The 16,519-nt window shown below is 40.2% G+C and overlaps 1 protein-coding gene across 1 annotated transcript; it reads right to left on the minus strand.

Annotated features, from left to right (window-relative positions):
- Nucleotides 1-2,477: 2,477 nt before the first annotated feature.
- Nucleotides 2,478-15,860, minus strand: LOC119726505 (centromere protein K-like). The gene is made up of 9 exons (XM_038198220.1): nt 15,714-15,860; nt 12,465-12,584; nt 11,914-11,973; nt 10,698-10,773; nt 8,683-8,812; nt 7,140-7,235; nt 6,542-6,683; nt 5,111-5,176; nt 2,478-4,489 (listed from the first exon to the last, which is right to left on the minus strand). Exons 2-9 carry the CDS (start codon nt 12,561-12,563, stop codon nt 4,331-4,333), a joined length of 828 nt encoding a protein of 275 aa, XP_038054148.1. The 5' UTR covers nt 12,564-12,584; nt 15,714-15,860; the 3' UTR covers nt 2,478-4,330.
- Nucleotides 15,861-16,519: the final 659 nt, after the last annotated feature.

Below are 16,519 nucleotides of genomic sequence, written 5' to 3' on the forward strand. Positions count from 1 at the left end.
TGAAAATTTGGATGTTTGGCGGCAGGTAAGTGGTGTCCGGTTGGCAGAATTTTTCCGAAAAAAGTGGTAAAATGTCCTAAAAAGTCAAAATTAGCAGGGACAAATTTTGAGGTTTTATTGAGAAAACACTTAAAAAAATTTCAGACCAGTCCCATTGGGTTTGTGCACAGGGTGACAAGTGATGGCCAGATATGGGAATCTTTCCCACAAGACTACTGTACTGTGGCAGCTTGACAACATCCTGTTTTTAAAAAAATGCTTTAATGTACCGTATCATAACTAGTTGACTAAGTAATAACGATAGCGTGACATCATATTCTTTTCTCATAAATAAACATAACTTTCCCATCGTCATCGAAACAGCCAATCACAGGGCACTTACAGCAAGATAGCGTTGAGTGGTGTATTGCCAGTCACAGCAAAATATCCACTTACCAAAAAAAAAAATAGATAATCACCTTCCACCCAAAGACTTTGGAATAAAATTGGAAAAATATGGACACACAAATTTATATGAAAATATGCACCATTAAACTTTTGAGCATATGGCATATTTTGAAATGATACTTTTGAATAAATGTTGCCTTTGAATTAAAAATTGAATTGAATTTAAATAAGACATCACTGCGTGCAGAACAACTTGTCGACTCAGTATGATAAAAGTCGGTCATATTCTGAACATTTATGAAATGTACAGTTCAGTGTGAACAATGTCATACTGCTTTTCTCAATTATTTGCAGATGATGTTTACCGCAGGAAGCAAGCTGAACAACTGTATGCTGAGAAAATAGCCAAACCAGTGGAGGAAAGTCAACAAGTGTGATCCGTCTGAGTACATCTGGTCTGGAACTCTATGTCCTTGACAGACCTGCTGCGAGTGACGAGATTGGAAAAAGGCCGTCGCTTCATACGAACAACAAACTTCGTTTATGTTACCTGTAGCATATTTCCAACAACTAAACTCACAATATCAAAGTGAAAACTCCGTGAAGAGAAGCCAAACTTGGTGAACATTCAGACAAGTTGAGATTTTGTTTTAAGATTGCAACTCACAGTTCGTCAGTAAAATGCCGGCTGGAGCTGACTGGCTTCCGTATTTGAAGTTCCTGGCTGCAGGAATGCTGTCCATGATGGCAGGGGCACAGGCTGTGCATGCTTACTACAAGCCAGACATGGTAAATCCAAATGTACTACGCTTGTACTTGATTGTTAATTTTTAAAGAGGTTGTGAAATGCTCGAAGACATTTCCGTCATTTTTCGGGTATATGTAGCCTAAGGTGTGATGAAATAAAAACGACTATTGTGTCTGTCATGAAATGAGTACAAAAGGTACTTTTGAGAGCTGTTTTTCAAGTCATGTCATGCCTGTTTCGACCCGAACGTGCAATTTGTGTAAAAGTGGTCGTTGTGGGCAGCAAACAAAACACAGTAAATCGTGACGTAATAAACAGGACTCCCGATGCAGAGTAGCATAAACGAGTCCTGTTTATTATGTACTGTGTTTTGTTTGCTGCCCGCAACGACGACTTTTACACAAATTGCACGTTCCGGTCGAAACAGGACCTGAAAAATAGCTCTCAAAAGTAACCTTTGTACTCATTTCATGACGGAAACAATAGTCGTTTTTATTTCATCACACCTTAGGCTACATATACCCCAAAAATGATGGAAATGTTTTTGAGCATTCCACGACCTCTTTAATATCTTCCTGTATGTGCAATATCAAGTTCACTACAGTTTCTTTTAAAGTACTGCACCCAGAATAGGACACTTCGGTATGTTGATTAAGTGGTCCAGGTCAAAGGTCATTCGGGATGAAATGGCCGACATCATCAAGCATCTTGTAACCGTGATATTACGCGAATGCCCATTCTGCTCTTAATTACATGCAACAGGTGAGCATTGTGCCGACCGTCTCTTTGCGTGTTCATGCGCCTTTGATGAGCGTTGGATTATCCCCAATGACCTGTGACCAATATCATTGCGCGCATGCGCAGTTGAAATACCAAACTGGCTTATAAAACATCTTGCTTTTGTATGTTCAGTTTGCTGGACTTGCTTGTCCTGACTAAAGCAATGATAGTTAACACTGGAGGTCGATGCATTGTAAGTATTTTCATTTTGTTTTTTCTGCAGTCAATACCTGATGTTCCTCCTGCAAGAGGTGAATTGGGACGGTTACGAGATGAAGCAAGACAAAAAGCGAAAGAGCAAGAGGAGGCCAAAGACAGATAGCACACATGTAGTTTGGTTTTTGCTAATAGTTTTGAAATTGAAGAATGATTTTAATACCCCACAGTACCTCAGGCTCATGTGTTGGAAATTAAAGATCAGAAACTTGTTTTTCCCCATATTCCTTAATGTTACAGAGTCTGAGATCGGATGTCGTCACATTAAGGTGTGAGAATAGATAAAGTGTGCTTTATTCAGTTGAAATTCCTTCACATAGTACAATATCAAGGTCAGACAGCGAACTTTGCCTTTAGTAGTCAATTTATTTGCATTCGCATTTTACAAAAATTATTTTCAGCCTTCAAGGCTGTGATGGGCGAGAAAACTGCGGTGCCAACACCCACTGCTGGGTCGGCATGATTATGACAACTGTGCATGACACATAAACCATTGTGTCATTTGATAAACTATTTGCAGATATTTTATGTGAAAAAAAGCCCTACTGTCCAGTTAACAAAGCACGACGTGGTTGCTAATCAAAAGCTTGCCTACTGCAATGGAGGCCGATCACAGGAAAACCAGATGGTCACGTGATTCTTTGACGTCACACGATCATACCCTGCAGAGCGAGTAATTTGCATGTTACACCGTGTAGTTGATTTACTGTAAAAGAACAAAAACACTAATGTTCACTGTATTAATCTGTTGTGTGAAGTGAGGGAAAATCCACTTTGATTTTCATTGAGAATGCTTAAACTATGGTTACCAGTGTGATTTTCAAGATTTACCGGGTAATAAAATATATTGCCTCTACATGTCTGCATTCTAGATTTCATATCATTTATTGTATTTATTATCAGGAAATCATTTTCTCATGTAGAAACATTCATAAATCGAAATTGATAAAAAGTCTAAGAAAATTTGAATAGTTTACAGGTAACAGTTGTACCATAACTTCCATTGCATGTTGCTACAATGTGATACAAAATGCAAGCAACAAAACATTTTGGTAAATACAATATTTACAGCAAAGTAAAAATATTTACTGCTAAAAACTTTCATTAAAGCTAGCAGTCATGTTCGTGTAGTGACAACACAAAAGCCAATTATCAACGCTGGTGACCTTTCCACTGTGTTTGAGGCAAAGGTGATCATAATGTGCACAAAATGCACGATGAACAGTTCCAAAGTTGGCAAAAGGCCCCACCCACCTATAAGCCCCACCCACCTATGGTTTCTGTGGGCTTCTCAGTGCTTAATGTTGTCACCTGACCAACAAGTAGTGATCTCATTGGTCAGTGGACACTGTTTGACTGACAGGCAGGAAGGACCCATTGTCTCCCGTCAGTCACAGTGACATTGTCCTCTGTGCAACAAACACGACAAAGCTGCCGACATGGCTCATCCTGATCCCTTGCAGATCTTTCCAAAACCAACTAGAAGTTTGAAGGATTGCGCAGGATTGAGGGGAAAACGAGTCTAGCCACTTTGCCTTGTTTCGCAGGCTTGAAAACCCTTGAAATTTGAAAGATGTACAACTGATTTCAAGTTGGGCAATGGACTTTTAAAGACTCCTGAGAAAAAAAATTGCTTGGGTCTCTGGGTTAAAAGCCACTGTTCACTGTAACCAGCAGCAAAAATGTTGCAGTCTCTGTGGTCATAATGTTTCAACAGATGTCGCTTAAAACTCTGCTGATATAACTGGCATAGTGGTCGCACAATGATTCACTGATGTGGGTGATTTTCTGTGAAACACGGTGGGCACATGCTGTGCAGAGTACACGTCAAACATAAGCTTGAGTGGCATGTGCTGTCCCATACAGTTCAAATTCATTACTACATATTCATGAGGTTCAGAGGTGAAAGGGCACCAATCAGATTCGTTTGCAGGCCTGTAAGTGGCGCAACGCCATGCCGCATCTCAACACATCATATTTATGAATATTCATGAGGATCAGAGGTGAAAGGGCACCAATCAGATACGTTTGCAGGCCTGTGGGTGGTGCAATGCACTTCCGCACCTCAACACATTCCTATTAATGAATATTCATGAGGGTCAGAGGTGGAAGGGCACCAATCGGATTCGTTGACAGGCATGTGGTTGACGCAAAGTGATGCCGCACCTCAACACATTTATATAATAAATATTCATGAGGTCAGACGTGGAAGGGCACCAATCGGATTCGTTGACAGGCCTGTGGGTGACGCGAGGCAATGCCGCACCTCAGGAGTAGCTCTACGTAGGGAGGCCAGAAGGATTCATCCAAGGTGATGTAAGGATCTGGCTCATCGTCTGTGCACTTGTTCATCAGAACCTGCCGAGGGGATGGAAAAAAATACAATGTTCAAAAATGAAGCAAAATGGCTTCAAGTTCAATGGCTGTACTTATTTTAAACCTTATTTAAAATTTAGATCTCAATTTTTACAATATACAGGCCTTCAACTTGGAAGTAACCAAAAACAAGAGGAATCTCCAATCTTTACGAGACTATACATTGTTTTTCAATTTTTAATGGCATGAGTGTGAAGTGAAAAACGAGGAAATCGGCTAATCCGAGGAAAACTTGCATGCCTGAATAACATGTATGTGTAGTCTCCACAACCACAACAGACTTGTGTAATTCCAGCTCCAACACAAGACATTTTGTACATGCTAACTTTAGAAAAACAAATTCTGTTCATCAAGAAGTTGAATATTTGAACATTTATCACCATATTTGCAGAATTTGAATGGGTTCCTCTTCCTTCGTGCACAATACCCCAGAATGTTGACCATGAATGTGTCATGGAAAATTAACATAAGGCCATATTTTTTAAATCTAGCATTTTTTTAGCAAGTAAATCGCTGTCAGTTTCTGTAAGCCAAACATGCCTTATTTGGACACATTCTTATATTCTGGAAATGGGAATGATAAAATGACCAAGAACTCTGTACCTCTAGTATCTCCAGGAGTGATATGTAACGATGTTGTTCTTCATCTGATTCAGCTGAGCTCCGTCTCTGTTTAAAAGAAATATTGAAAGGAGTCAAATGACAACTTGAAAATGACAACTTGAAAATGACATGGAATATCATTTTACTCTTTCCGGCTGATGACTGCAAATGGTGCCCGACTAAACTTAGTGCAAATATGTGAAAGTCCAGAGAGGCCACATAAAGCTTATTCTCGATCGTAACTCCATCTAAAAACACGTTATAATTGTGCAGCAGCAGGATTCCAGTCAAATCAGTGAGTTTGGCCGTTTGAGACATCATCTTTCATTGAAAAAAAAACTTTTTCATTTTGCCGACGCGCATGGCTACGGCGACACGTGCGCATACCAGAAACTGGAGATTTTTTTTTGGCCTAAAAGAAAGTCTGCCAAATGTACCAATAAGATAGAATACCTAAAATAAACAAGTTAACAATCATACACCTATTTTGTACTTGGTTAAGAGCATTAGCAGTTTTGTCACTAAACAAAACTCTTTCACACCAATTGCAGACCAGTGGACAAGAATCGCACCCAACCAAATTATTTGGAAGGTTTCCATTGAGTGTATAAAAATGTCCACATGAGATACCTGTGTACAGTATAACATTGAAACCATGGACTGTTACAGTCATTAAGAATGACTGTGGAGTAGAAACAATGCAAAGCAAAGCATAAAGTTTGCCTGTCTGAAACAGAAGTCTATTTGGGTCAACTAGAGTTCGCTCGTACCCCCGCCCTGCAAACAGGACGCTGGGATACGCTGATGAGCTTCACAGACTCTTGTAAAGGAAGTGGCCTATGACCTATGTATAAAGCATCTGGCTGCAGCTGTTTAAGACCGCAGTTAGCCAATGCGCGCAAATACTATCCGAAAACTTTCCCATAGAAATGCACCCATTCTATATAACGGATGTGATTTCTTTCTCATTGCGGACCATGTGGACAAACTTTGAGCATTGCATTATATGCAATTTGACCCTTCGTGAATTCGAAACAGAGCCTGTGCAAGTGACGAGAATTGAAAATTTACAAAACAGATACGTTTGACAGATTTTCCTACATAATTACGATTTTCAAGGGTAAAAACATTAATGAATGGGAATAAAAGAGTGATGACTCAGTCTTAATGGCCAATTTGAAACCTTGCAGGGTCGTGGCCATGATGACTTGCAGGTCACAGGTCACGCAAAATTTATCCAATCAGAGCGTGAATTCATCAGCATATCCCAGCGTCCTGTTTGCAAAGGGGGAGGGGGGAGGGGACCGAGCGAACACCTAGAGTCCCTCCTAATACTTTTTGGTTAGGTGCCACTCTGGAGCACCGGTCTAAAATGGGTGTAAGACTGACCAAGCAGATTAAAAAAAACAAAAACAGAAGTGAATTACGTACCCTTTTACTTGCTTTGTTGATATCTGCTGCGGAGGGGAGAGGGAAGTGTTTGGTGGCAAAGTGGGCAAGGTTACGCATTAGTTCTTGCTGGATCTCAGCAGCACGCTGTCTCCTCCTTGTCAAGTCCCTCAAACCTCTGTCGCTAAACCAAAACAAAAAAAATTGATATCTTATTATCTATTACTCATAAAAACCTGGGAGAGTTTGCCCATTCCTGCCAGCACAGTCATTTAAACACTGCCCAGCGATGTTTAAGACCAGTCTCAGGACCCTGCGCTCCGCGCCATGAGTGCGCAGTATGCATTCCGGGTTTCGGCCACAACCAGGTGCTTGGAAATCACTGATATAGTCTCCATATAAGGAGACAGAAGAGGCCTGAACATGGAGTAAAAGGTTAAAAACAAAATTGTTTTCAACTTTTTATGGCTTTTGATTAAAAAGGTATTTACATGTATGAATGAGAATAAAAGTTTGACAATCACATGGACATATTCAATAGGAAATTGTTCAAGAAATGAACAAAAAGTAGAAAACATCCTTGTTTTTATCAGTTTTCCAAAACCTACACAAAGAATAATGTTTGGACCACGATACAGACCTGTTGTGCTGCTCTGGACTTGTGTCTTTGGCTGCTTCCAGTTTCTGGACCAGACTCTGGTGGACATCCTTGTGTTGTTCCAATAAACTCCTTTCCCTGTTTGGAAATAAAAAACATTTGGCCTCTTTTTTCAACTTTTTATTTGCAAGGTAAAGCACTTTCGTACAAACTTGTAATACTAAATACCTTGAAACAGAAAGAAGACACACAAAAATGGTAACTTTTGAACAAGCTTTCTAACAATACAATGTACATGTATCTGGTAAAATGATAACGCCATTACTGGGGGCCTCTGTGAGTATACAGAGGTTTCGGTGACAGGATTGGTGTACGGTCTCCGTTTGTGAACAAGAGAGGGCGCTTGTAGACCACTTTTGAGAGCTCCCGTGGGGGTACACATGCGTATAGCGCGAAGCATGCATGACTTCTTCTAGTCTGAATGTCAGGCATGCAACAGGGAATTTATAAAAAACAAGGAAACTCCAAACCACACAAGACTTTGTACAGTGTTTTCCAATTTGTAATGGCATTCTTGAGAAGTAAAAAACGAGGAAATCAGCAGATCCGAGGAAAAGTTGCATGCCTGGAATGTACATAAAAACCATAGTGTCTTTGCGTTAGCGTCAGGCGACATCAGCAATGCGTTCCAATGTCTCTCCCAGTGGTCTCCCCCAACTCTCCCTTCCTTACCGTTGAGGGGGTACTTGTGCACAGAGCCCGGGGGCAAATTTGATTCAGCCATCCCACTCTGGCAAGCACAGGGGTGGAGTGTGATTGAGATGTCTCTGCCAGTGAGTCAGAAACTTTGGGATGTGGGTCCCACACAGAAATCTGTGATATCTTTTTCAAAGATTTATATTTTTGTCACCGTAGATTACAATAGTATGAACACAAATATGCTTCAACTCTTAACTATACAATGTTCAACATAAGTTCTGTCAGTAATTGTGTGCAGTGTGAGTGTCATTCACCACGTAATCATGCCACTTTACAACTGATTTTGGTGGCTGGACACAGAGAGCGACCCTTTAACCTTTATTCACAGACTTTCCAATTCTGCAGTATAGAGCGCTTTAACCCTAACCTTTCCAAATCCTCCAAAATCCTCTTTGCATAACAGAGGATTTTGCAGGATGGAGGCTTTATGGCAAAAATGTGTGGCTGATTTTGGAGGATGCACTGTATCAAGGTTTTGGGCCAGCCCCTATGTTGATTATGATCAGCCGGGCATAAATTTAGGCCTACATTACACTTGAAATACTCCACACTACTCCAGGATGTCACACATACTGACAGTGATTGCTGGGGGATTTTGCAAGATTGAAGCAGTGGTCACCCCTCCAAGGACCACGTTTACGGAATAATAGAGGATTTTTGTAGGATTCAGGCTATATGCAATTTTTACGTCGAGGAAGTTGGACGATTTTGCAGGATTGAGGTTGCATCCTAGCCAAAATGCCTAGGGAGTTAGGGTTAATTGACAGAACTCATTTTGTTGAAAGCTACCAACTTCTCTTAAGTTCCACGACAGAAAGCCACTCACCTGTTTAACTCTTCCTCGAGCTCTTTCCTCTGTGTCTGTACAATATCAAGTGTTTGCTGTAGCTGAGCTGTCGACGTTTCCAACTCTTGTTGCAGCAAAACTCTCAGTGTGTTTGCATCAGAAGGGTATGCTGGAAAAGAAATGGAAGTTTATGAGTCCAACAGCTAAATTCTGAAGGCACCACCAGCCTAATCATTACACAGAGATGAAACTGGCATATGGCAAAAAAATTCAGAAAATAGGCCGAACAAAAGTATGTGTCCGAAATCTGGGCCGCGCTGCAGTTACACACACATATACATGTATGTACAAAACACTTCATGCCCAATTTCCGGACACCAACCCCCTTTTTTAAATTCGATTCAAACAAAATTTTACGACGAAAAAAAAAAATGGTCAGTGCTTTCATTGCATAAAACGCCTGAATTACGGTTAGGGTAATGGAGTCATCAATAAAGAAGTTCACTTCTTACTTGAGAAAGTCGAGGAAAAGTCCGAAAGACAAGGGCACCATTCATGGTGCTTCAATCACGTCCATGATTCAACCACACAACTCCACTACTCCCACTTACATTCATACGTGGGGAAAAATCAGGCATTATCGTCTTTCTCTTCCAACAAATGCCCGTGAAATATTTTGCTAATGCTGTCTTCGCTATCCTCGAGATAATCATCACGATTTTTAAAGCATTGCATTTTGTACAACTAAATCTGAAACCTCCGAAAATCGCACAACATAATGATTTTATCCACTGGATCGTTCACAAGGCTACCCGTTCCCGACTGGCCATGTGCTAGCGGACGGCACGATGCGGAACCACTGATCTCTATATAAAGACTGGATAGCGGATAAAGAGCCACACAATGAATGAATTTGTCGCCATATTGGTGAGACCGGTGAGACGGGCTGGTGATCTACAAAGGACAAGTTGCCGTCTTTATAGGCATCATGATTACTTTTGTAACATCGCGGTTCTCTTGATTTTTATTTGACCACCACCACTGACCACGGTTATAATTTTTCTAACGTGGTGGTTTACTTCTTTTTTTTTAATGCCGCAGTTCCTTTTTCGGCGTTTTGGAAATAATAATCACTACGGAAATCTGTCCCTTTTAGAACATCATAATACGTGTATGTGACCAAAATGCGCGTCAACTCTTGATACAGTGCGCGCTGTTTAATACGCGTAGAACCTTCGTATACGCGCCCATCTTTGTGAGACAGGGGGCGAATTGGTCAATATGCAAAGTCTACTGTGTGAATGGTTATCCGCTATCCAGTCTCTATATAGAGATCAGTGTGCGGAACGTACGCTGGTACCATTGCATATCATCTTCGCACACATGTGCGACACAGTGATTTTTCCATGTCACCTGTCAATGTTTAACCTTTTGTCCAGCCGGAGAAGGCTCCGATCAGTGTTATGGCCTGTGTTTCTACCATTGAAACAAATCCAATAACGACTGGTGAAAGAGATTAAAACTATGTTTGCGATGATTTTAACGTGCCATTTCCATCGACTTTTCTTCGAAACTATGATTGAAATAAAATGACATTTTGTGAAAAAATTGTTACAAAATCAAATTTTGTGGGACACATTGTAAGAAAATCGGAAATTTCGTTGGAAAATTCAAAAAGTCGGACTTCCGATTTAAATCGGAAAAGTTTCATCTCTGATTACAGCCAGCATGCATCACACCACTTGCATCACATTCAAACCAATTAGTGCTGGAATGTGCGCAAAACTGTAGCAGACAGTGTGTGCTTTTTCCCAATACGTGAAATTATCTGCCAAATTGGAAAGCATAAAAACATGGAACTACACCAGAAAATACTGCAAAAGGGCCACATAATGTTTTTGCCCTGTATGGGCACAGCTGTGCGGTAGAACCTTTATTACATTCAACATTTACATTTATGCCATTTTTTACAGACAAAATGCTCAAAAGGGAGTTTTGAAGAGTGAGTTTTGGAATGAAAAGTAGCTGCAATCTTATTATATTTGGGGTGTTACCTTCTAGAGGGGTGTTCTTTAGGACATGTATCTCCCCTGCCAGTTGCTTTTCCTTTGCTTTGCAAACTTCAAGCATCTACAGAGAGAAAACGAGAATAGTGTGACAAACGCGAACATTTTAGCAATTTAGTAGTAATTTAGTAATTTAGTGAGCGTCTTCATGGCAATTCAGCGGGCTGTGATCAAGAAATCACAACTCAATCACAAGTCAGACAGCAAGTCAAGACACAAACATGATATTAATAATAATAATGTGTGTATTCATAAAGCGCATTTATCCACCAGTATTGGTGCTCAAGGCGCTACATCATTATTCCCTGCTCACTGGGCCAATGAAACATTCCAAAGACAATCTCAGCCCCCTGGGGAGTAAACAGCTCGATGTTGCTATTTCAGGGCAAAGCAGCTCAAATCAATCAATATTACTTTGGTCACAGTTCATTTGAATAGGAGTGTTGTATTCAAGTACTTTTTTCCCGAGTACAAAGTACTGCCGAGTACCAAGCTATGGAGTACCAATCGCATGCGAGTACTTTGACCCCTGAGAACGAATACAGGTACCGAGTTCAACTACTCGGACCTTTGAGTACAAGTTCTGTGAAGCTGAGTATGAGTACTTGGACCTCTGAATACAAGTACATGGTACATATATATATGAATCATGTAATCTGAGCTAGGACCAACACAAAGGAAATAGATCCTCTCCACAGCCCTGTACTATTCAGTAAGTATGACTAAAACGGAGCATGTGAGTCTCCAAGTGAGAGTTTTCATTCAAAACTAAATTACTAGATTTTTCCCCCGAGTCCTTATAATCAAGTACTTTGACGAAGGAGTACAGTATCAAATAGTCTAGTCCAAGTGCTTCGCTTTTCAAGTACGAGTGCCATGAATTTGAGTCCAAGTATTTTGATTAGATTGGCACTGGACTTGAGCCTGGATGATTTGCAATTGAGTTTGTTTTACGATACATACTTGAATCTGGGACTGGGAAACATTTCCAATTTCGTTAGAAAATACTTCTTGACTATCCATAGACTTTGTACACAACCTCTGAAGTGGCGTCAGGTTGCAACATATTTTCCCATACTTGCAATTTATCAACAATAGACCAAGATGATAATACACATGACAGGGAAATATAGAGTTTGCAGGGAATTCTGCACAAATGATTCCACAATCTGCTTCTGTTCCATGTTAAATCCTCTACACTGACCTGATTTTCAGCCGCACTTAGGGTACCCAGTGGTTTCTCTTTTGCTAAATCTGCATGAATCTATGTCAATACAATCAAAAAGAGAATCAAAATCACAACATTTACTGGCACTCCTACAGGTATGCTGTACAACAATTCCAGCCCATGTATTGTAATGGCTGTGAATAAATGTGAAAATGTACTTTTTCAATCCTTCTACATGTTCAGCATGTACATGTATCCATCACCTTCAAGGAAATTACACACAAGGAGTTTTGGATCATTTCTCTGAATCATCAATTAGATGTGGTTAATGGCTCTGTCACGGACATTACACTGTACATGTGCTCTTTGATACATACATGCAGTTGTAATGTCATAATCAGATATAGTAGGTTTTGTTTGAATTTTGTCTCAAATTGGAATAAAGAACGCTGGTAAAAAAATTTAATATCAAATGAATGGGGATTTATTTTACATGGTCAATATGATAAAAAGTAACTAACTGATATCAATAAACTTAACCAGTACACAGTGAATTGCAATTTTCTCCGGCTAGATATCATCATTACCTGATTGACTTCTGTCCATATCTTCTCACATTGGTTGTGCAGTTGCTTCTGGGAGGCCATGATTTCTTTACTGGACGCAACTCCTGTGTTCCCTGCCATCTGACTTGAAAAACCTCTGGCCTGTGTACATGTATATATGGGTGAGGCTTCAGTTTTCACAGTTTCTGTATGTCAAAGCTCTTAAAATGTCCATGTAAGGACAATTAAGTACATGTACATACACCCAGCAGGCATGCAACTGGGAATTTTGAAAAAAATGAGGAAATTCCAAACCACATGAGACTTTGTACAGCGTTTTTTAATTTGTAATGGCATTCATGAGAAGTAAAAAACAAGGAAATCAGCGGATCCGAGGAAAAGTTGCATGCCTGACCCAGGCCTCTTTTTGCAAACTTTCTTGGAAAGAATGCAGTATCCTGAAGCCACTTCTCTGGTTGTGTACAACTACAAAGTCTATGGAGAGAAGAGTTTATATTCAAAGTACTTTCTACCTTCTAACAAAGTTGGAAATGTTTCCCAGTCCCAGATTCAATTATTTTTTTAAAACATTTTTGCAATGACTGACCTTCATTGAGATGAAATTATAATGTGATGAAAAAAAAAGTGGCGTCAGGATGCAACCTTCTTTCCAATTCGTCAATGTCTTTTAAATTCGTTTCCAACAAAATTGTAGCTTAACTAGAACTAGACCCATAACAATGTCATATGAATTGTGTGAAATTAAAACCTTTGACGTGTTCCAAATTTTCTCTATATTTACGTCATTTAGGAAAGAATGTTGCAACTTGATGCTGCTTTTTTCTTCATATTTCATATCAATGAGGGTCAGTCATTGCAAAAATGATGAAAAGACGTGTATCTGGGACTGCGAAACATTTCCAATTTTATTAGGAAATAGGCCTGCTTAATTATATTTTCTCGACTCTCCATAGACTTTTTACACAACCGCGGAAGTGATATAATTAAGATTGCAATATTTTTCCCTTATTCTTTTGTACCTGTTGTTAGCTCTGCAGAAAGATGCAGACCGCATGCACGCATACGATTAGACGGTTCTTTTTTCGCCTGATCAATCGACAACTGTTTCATGTTGCCGTCAAATACATGCCGTTTTAGACATGTTAGACAAGTTTCCAGTCCTCTCACTGCGCCGTGCAACGAGATTAATTAATTATGTGAGACTCAAACTCAAGGAGTATCAATAGGACAAATGACGTAGGCCTACATAATGATAGGCCCTACATGTAGTAAATTTGGAACATGTCAAAGGTTTTCATTACAACAAAGTCAAGAAAAAAGAGCCCCATCATCCAAAATTGGTAAAAAAAAGGCAGAAATTACTTGAATGTGGATGTGAACCAGCAGTTTGAATGAACACTGGGCATGAAGACCACATTGCGTCGTTCAAACATTAACACGAGTCAGAAATTTAACGTGTTCACGATTGCGAGGGGAGCTCTTGGAATTGAACGGGAAATTTCACTTTTCATCCGGATCGTAAGTAAACTTCAGTGCAACCATCATCATCATGTCTACTTGTACCTCAGGCATGTGTGTCAGGTGGTGTATCTAGTTTTGAGGGTGAAATCTGATGTTTTTGTTGGGCAATGTTTGGGTTTTTGGGTTAATGACAGAATTTTGTTGCTCATTAGCTTGGACCCTACTATCGCCAGACCATGTCATGCATGTCTAAATGTTACAAAGGCGATAAGTTGGGTCCAAGTTAGGCCTACTCGGACTAGTATTATTTACGGAGGTAGTCCTGTAAATTGGCCACATTTATGGCATGGCCCTATCAACATGATCAATCATGCTTATTGGGATGTGTGACGTTAAACACGGAGGTAGTCCAGTATTTCCGTCACATTTATGGGACTAGTTTTGGGGGTGAAATCTGACAATTTTGATTGGGGGTACGAGTGAAAATGGTCAAAAGAATTAGTAACTGCAATAGGGCTAGTCCGAGTAACTTGGACCCAACTTATCGCCTTTTTAAAAATTTGGACATGGTCTGGCGATAGTAGGGTCCAAGCCCATTCCGAGACCTAGACAACATAGTCACTGACAGTCCCAAAAACCAACATTTTCCAACAAAAAACATCAGATTTCACCTTCAAAATGGCCTCCAAATTACTAGATATGTCACCTGAGGTACAAGTAGACATAGATGATTAAGATGGTTGTACTTAAGTTTACTTACGATCCGGAAAAAAAGTGAAATTTTCCGTTCATTTCGGAGAGCTCCCCTCGCGATCTTGAACACGTTAAATTTGCGATCGTGTTTAAAGTTTGAACGACGCGATCTCTTCTACATGCCCAGTGTACATTCGATGGTCCCCGTATCCCGTATGCGATTCCGTTACCGAGCGCGCGCAATGCATCGATTATGATAATGAGTCACGTTTGTAAACACATACATGTGCATTTCGAACTGTAAAAGGGAATCGGGAACCAGCTTGAACTGGTACCCGCTATAAAAGCTGCGCTAGTTCCCGACTCCCTATTATCGTTTGAAATGCACATGTGTTTACAAACGTGATCCAGTCTACTCATTATCATAATCGATGCATCGCGCGCGCTCGGTAACGGAATCGCACTCGGGATACGGGGACCATCGAATGTACGCTGGGCATGTAGAAGAAATCGCGTCGTTCAAACTTTAAACACGATCGCAAATTTAACGTGTTCAATATCGCGAGGGGAGCTCTCCGAAATGAACGGAAAATTTCACTTTTTTTCCGGATCGTAAGTAAACTTAAGTACAACCATCTTAATCATCTATGTCTACTTGTACCTCAGGTGACATATCTAGTAATTTGGAGGCCATTTTGAAGGTGAAATCTGATGTTTTTTGTTGGAAAATGTTGGTTTTTGGGACTGTCAGTGACTGTGTTGTCTAGGTCTCGGAATGGGCTTGGACCCTACTATCGCCAGACCATGTCCAAATTTTTAAAAAGGCGATAAGTTGGGTCCAAGTTACTCGGACTACAATAGGGCAATGTAGGGCCATCAATCTCGGACTCTACTATCGCCCGACCATGTCCAAATGTTAAAAAAGCGATCCGTAGAGTCCTAGTTAATCGGACTAATTTTTCGAAGTCTATTTGATTGTTTGATGTCACATTTACATTAACAGATTAATCACGAAATGGGTGCAACACTATTTGCAAATTAAAAATCTTTTTGGACTTGAAATGAATGATCAAATCAGAATATTAATCTTTCTTTTCGTTTACGGCTTAGTCTTACCCAAGACAAAACTCTCAATTAATCGAAGTCATGATGGTTAGTCTGCAAACCTGCGACCAAGTCATGCAAGTGGTGCCACATGTACCCAACTTTACTTCAAATACTTGATGTGATGATGTGTTTAAAATGTTATGCTGCATGATGATGTAGCAATGTGTGAAATCAAATGTTTGTAAAGACTAGAGAGGGCGCGATTGCGCGCGAAATTTAACGATCATTTACAGTTTTCCAAAACTCGGCTTCATTCCAACTCTGTCTCCTTTTCGTCTTTACCTTCCTTAAAGAGCTCCCTACCCCGACTTTTGGACTTCGGTTCAATTTAGGTCCACGTCTTGTTTGTGATTATCAAATCCATTACTAAAAATCCATGATGAATGGGTACTCAAGGCTTCTAAATCATTTCGTAACAAAACATAAGTCAAATCTGCACATGAAGCCCTGTTTTGAAACTGGCAAAAATGATTTATCGATTTTGATGTTCAGTCGTATCATCAGCTTACGTAAATATCGAAAAAGAATTTTTGGGGGATTCTAGATGCTCTGTAGTGCAACCGGAGGCAATTTCCGACCACTAGCAAATTTGACCGGCGAGGAAAAGACTGGTGGGTTCGTTGTTTTTTTTTATGAGGGGGGGGGGGGGAGCATCTTTTGATCCGCCCTTGGCCTGACTCCCCCCTGCAAACATCCGCTCCTAACCTGCTCCCAATGATTATATTACACCAAATACAGCAACTATTTGAGCGAAATTTAGGCTCAGCTTTTAGTGTGGTTTGAAATGTGCCAGGGTTCATTCTAGCCCAAACACT

The sequence above is a fragment of the Patiria miniata genome, unplaced genomic scaffold (genome assembly GCF_015706575.1).
Source record: "Patiria miniata isolate m_02_andy unplaced genomic scaffold, ASM1570657v1 HiC_scaffold_2, whole genome shotgun sequence".
NCBI classification, from domain to species: domain Eukaryota; kingdom Metazoa; phylum Echinodermata; class Asteroidea; order Valvatida; family Asterinidae; genus Patiria; species Patiria miniata.